The sequence below is a fragment of the Aplysia californica genome, unplaced genomic scaffold (assembly GCF_000002075.1).
Source record: "Aplysia californica isolate F4 #8 unplaced genomic scaffold, AplCal3.0 scaffold00218, whole genome shotgun sequence".
NCBI classification, from domain to species: domain Eukaryota; kingdom Metazoa; phylum Mollusca; class Gastropoda; order Aplysiida; family Aplysiidae; genus Aplysia; species Aplysia californica.
Window position 1 is genome coordinate 293,050 of NW_004797488.1, and position 4,932 is coordinate 297,981.

The 4,932-nt window shown below is 42.0% G+C and overlaps 1 protein-coding gene across 2 annotated transcripts in view; it reads right to left on the minus strand.

The window, feature by feature from the left end:
• Positions 1-3,424: 3,424 nt before the first annotated feature.
• The window catches only part of LOC101846655, a 77,985-nt gene continuing 76,477 nt past the window's right edge, over positions 3,425-4,932 (minus strand). For both annotated transcript variants that reach the window (XM_005099582.3, XM_035970091.1), the window contains exon 4: positions 3,425-4,932. This exon is cut by the window's right edge and continues 1,176 nt beyond it. In XM_005099582.3, coding sequence (XP_005099639.1) covers positions 3,522-4,932 — 1,411 coding nt within the window. In that variant the 3' untranslated portion in view covers positions 3,425-3,521.

The following is a 4,932-nucleotide window of genomic DNA, read 5'->3' on the forward strand; positions in this document are numbered from 1 at the left end:
GGGCACAGGTGGTCCTACTTCTTTACTCTCCCTCTGTTGTGTCTGTCTGTCTGTCCAAGCACTAAATGACCATAATTGTGTCGATGTGCTCATCCTTACTCAAACTCTCTCTCTCTCTCTCTCTCCCTCTCTCGCTCCTTTATATATCCAATCTGTCCGAGAAGAGAACTCCATCCCAGAAGAATGTAACGTATGCCCAGTCATTTTGATTGTAATTCTAGGAAAGATGGCAGACATTGGTAATTATTAGGCCGCCTCACTCATGTCCAAACGTGTTGTGTAACGCCGTTGTATCCTTCTTTCGCTGATAGCTCTTCCAGTGTCAGTATGAACTTGACGTGCAGAGCTAGTCGTTGAGAGAAAGCGATCTCGATGATGCCAGAGCAGTATCTGTCTATCTTCTTGAGCAGTATCGACCTGTGGTCTGCCTAGTCTGAGTCTGTCAGGTGTAACTCCAGTGACTAGGAACCTATCTTTCGGGATATTGATGGTAGGATAAGAGCAAAGAAGCATTCACGCCACTCCACGGGCCCATAGTACAGCTGTCAGTATTCCAATCGTCCAACAGCGCTCCTCTCGGTTTTACCTTGGCATCTTGTATAGCACTTTAAATAACCAAAACCAGTTGGAATGTGTATGTAACTTGGGTTTTTTTTCGGTTCTAAAATCGCTAATGTGTTGGTCTAAAACACAATTTAGACGATTTCATAAGTCACAAAAGATCTTAATTTGCATGTGGGCCAAATGGCCCTATAGTTAAATTTTTTTGTTCAAGAAAAAGATCAGCGGGGAGCCATCGCTCGCGTGAACAAGGGCGCAGTTACAAAAGACAATGTGGAGCGTTTCTATTGCCGCTGGGTATATATACATAGCGAGAGAGAGAGAGAGAGAGAGAGAGAGAGAGAGAGAGAGAGAGAGAGAGAGAGAGAGAGAGAGAGAGAGAGAGGAGGGGGGGCAGTCAGATTTAAAAACTACTTTTGGCATAATGCACAAGATGAAATTCTTCTCTCCGATTCGACCCGGTTTTGATAACTGGGGAAGTGTGTTAATTTAATTGATTTTGTTCACTTCGGCTTGTTCATTGGGTGTATCAAATACTTCAACAATCAAGAAAACTCATTTCTGTCTTTGTAAAATAGAATAATACGGTTTCTTTTGATCGTGAATATAGTTGTCGAATTGTGTTTTTCTGAAACTGTACAATGGCCTTTTTGTACTCAGCCTATGTATTCTTTAGTTTTACATAATAGGGATACCATTTTCACGTGCTCGCACGCGATTAATGAATATTTCCAATCCACGTTTCATCTGCATTGGTTTTGGACAATTAATACTCACCGTTATTGCTGACGATTCACGAGTCCAATCATATCACAAATTGCACGCTTTTTCATTTTTCCCATTGAACTGTTATAACTTATGAAAGGGATGCGTTTTTTATTGCCTTTCAATATGATATGATTTTGTACCTTCCTTCTCCACGTTGTTATCGTCTTTTTTCTCTCCTCTACCTCTTTCTGCATATCCTTGTTCCACTATGTCCTCCCTGTCCCTTTCTTTGTACCACCTTGTTCCACGATGTCCTCCCTGTCCCTTTCTTTGTACCACCTTGTTTCACTTTTTATTCTTACAATAAATGTCAAAGCAGATTTCAGGAAAAAGTCTTCTTGCAAGCATTATTTGTAATGGGATTTTTCAAACAAGCATTCTTGAAGCAGGCATTGCTATAGTATAATCTATCTGATTCTATAAGCTTTTTCATAATAGTTAAAAAGTTTTTTAGCTTGTGTTTTGCGGTACGTATTTAATATTGATGGAACATTATAGTCTTTGAGAGTGTTCCTTTAAGAAACATTCATGAGTAACACAAATATTTGGATACTCTCTTAGACAATACACTACCAAAGTGTAACACAAGCAAACAGACAAGCAAGCAAAAAACAAAACAAAAAACAACCCAAAAACAAACAGACAAACAAAAAACCTACAGGAAAAAAGAACAGACTCCATCCGCTGAACACCAGAGCAGTCTGGGGAAAAATAATTCCGCTGCAGTCTAACATAATATACAACTACTAATGCTGTTCGTGAAATAGCACACATATAATATCTTCCTTTTCACAAAGGTTTAGTATTTCTAGATTGGAAGATGCAATATTTATCTTTGACTTCCTATTCATTGTGTGCTGAACAGACCGATTTATTTTTCTTGCAAACGTTCTTTTTAAACTATTGCAAAGATTCAGTGAACAAGAGAGAAGGAATGTTACGTTTTACAAAATATTGAAAGCGTATCCACTGACCAGCCATAGTCGTTTGGAGATCTTCAGCGTTATGCTCAATTTTATTGAAACCACCCCCCCCCCCGCTCATGTAGAGTTGAGAAGAATATTCCCGAAAAAGTTCCTGCTTCCACATGTGCAACCATTGTCGTTCCCTTTCGTTACATACATCTAGAATTTTTGAACAGTACAAACTTAACGGGGGCTCTCGTGGCCTAGAGGTTAAGGTGTTCGCCTCTCATTCAAAGGTCCCGGGTTCGAATCCGGGTAGCGACGGAAAAATGTTCTTCTCTAAAAATTGTCTCCTTTCACCTTCTTTCCTTTTCTCTTGCAATATTCTGTCGTCTGCTTTCGTCTCCTCCCCCCACCCCTCACCTCCTTTACCCCCTCCACTAGGCTCCTGACTCTTTCTGCAGCCTTTCTACTGCTACTCCGTGGCTCTTTACTGCTGTCTTTCAGCCACACCCCCTATCTTCTGGTACGAAACATCTACACCTAGCCTTCTCGGACAAGGGCGAAAAATCTTGGAGGTCCCGTGTGCAAGTTGCGCACGTTAAAGGTCCCTTGGTGGTCCAAAATTGATAAGAGTAGGCTTCGGCCGCAAAATTCTAAATTTCCTACCAACTAAGAATGATTGGTGTGTCCCTCGCGCTCATACGACCTTATGCAGTTGCGAGCGCAGCAAAACACTTAGCAAAATAACCCCCCCCAAAAAAAACAACAACAACAAAAAAAACAACAACAAACAAACAAACAAAACAAACTTGACATTAATACCCCTTTTATCATGCAAATTGTTTCAGTATTGTGCAGCAAAATGCCTTTCATCCATCTTTTTTATCTGCCCTTTCTGGCGGATACTGCAATGTCAAACAATATATCCCAGCGTTTTCTGGGAATACCTTTCAGCAGATTCTGGAACGCTCTTAACAACCCCTAAAATCGCCAATCGTGTATAATAGTCTTGACAAATCTCTGGTTAACAGGTTGTGATTACATGTAAGAGCTGTATCAAAGCCTGATTGAGAGAAATAAAAAAACGCTCATTTAGAATCACACTCACAATGAGCCATAAAACGGTCAATATTCAACAACTCTTTTTGAAAATAACCCAACAAAACAACAAGAAGACAAAGACAGCCTGTTTTTGTCAATATAAAAAGCGAACGCTTTTTTGTTTACAAATTAGAAATATCGCATTGTATGTGTAGTCAACTAATGCTCCCACAGTGGGGGGCGCTAACTGTTTCTTACTGTATTCCTGCACCGGTTTTTCAGATCACAGACGTACTTTTTCAGTTTTTTTACGTGGCCAAGAAAAGCGGACCTGATCTGCTTGTTGAGCAGGCCGTAAAGTATCGGGTCCGCGGCGGCCGTGCTTGTCGCCAGTGCCCCCAGAACTTCTAGCACAGCCAACAAGGTAGGGTAGTTCCAGCCAGCCATCAAGCGCATAACCAGAACCGTTACAGGAAGAGGAAGCCACAGGAAGACGAAACAGAGAAAGAGCAGACCAACTTTAAGCGCTGCCTTCAGCTCCACGCGCCGCCGGCCCTGCTCTCTATTACGAGGGTTCATCAAACACACTGCACCCTCCGCGCTTGCCCCAGTCGCTTCCGCTTTGACAACTTCTAGATGCACAGTCCCGTCCATCTCAACAACCTGTACCCTCTCGGAGCTGTTGGGCTCAGGGGTTTTTATGGGTGTGGCAAGATCGGCTTTTCCAGTGGAAGGGTCTAGTTTTAACCCTGGACTAAGAGCCGCAGTCATGATGTTCTTAGATACAGATTTATCTTTTTGTGTGACCCTTTTGGATGCTTCCAGCTCTTTTGCATTCTCGTGGATGACGTCCATGTTTTTGGTGCTAACGTTTGTAGCGATATGAAAGCCAGACGTGTTGCATTCGTTGGTTTCTACGGGAGAGTTATGTTCATTTTCAGGTTTGTTCACTCGGGTTTTCGATTCAGTATACGTGCTGCATTGAGTCAATATGGGTTGACTATCTTTTATTGTGTCTGAGAACTCTTTAACAGAGCTACCGCTGGCACTTATCGGTAACGGTACTGGAGGATCGCAGATGGGAACTACATCACAGCGCCTTCGTCTTCTCATCAGTTTTCGGACCATAGTCTGAAATTTCACGTATCTAGACACTGTTTGTGTTTCCCTTTTCAAGGCTAATTGTCTGTCAACAGGAAGCACCTGATCTGCATTCTGGGCAATTGCTATCGACAAAGGCCTAGCTTGAGAACGGCCATTGTTCCATTCGCCTTGATCGTCTGATAAGTTTTGAGTTGTGAATATCAAGTTGTTACGTACACCAACGACTTTCACGCTGACATCATCATTGCTTTGATGCCGAAGTTCATTTTTTACTTTACCTACAATATTTGTGTTTTCTATTCCACTATGCCACTTGGACGATTGCGATGTACGACCCGAATCTAAATGATGACCGTCATCCACTAAAACTACCAGAGGCACATCTGTCAACTCGGAGGTCTGCTTTTTAGCTGATAAGTTCTCTAAACACTCATCTTCCTCTACATTCAACGTATGGGATGAGACGCAGTCAAATGGCGAAATTTCCAAATCGTTGGTTTTTATCTCATTGGAAAGTAGGGTCGTTTCCAATAATGCACTGTTTTGTTCT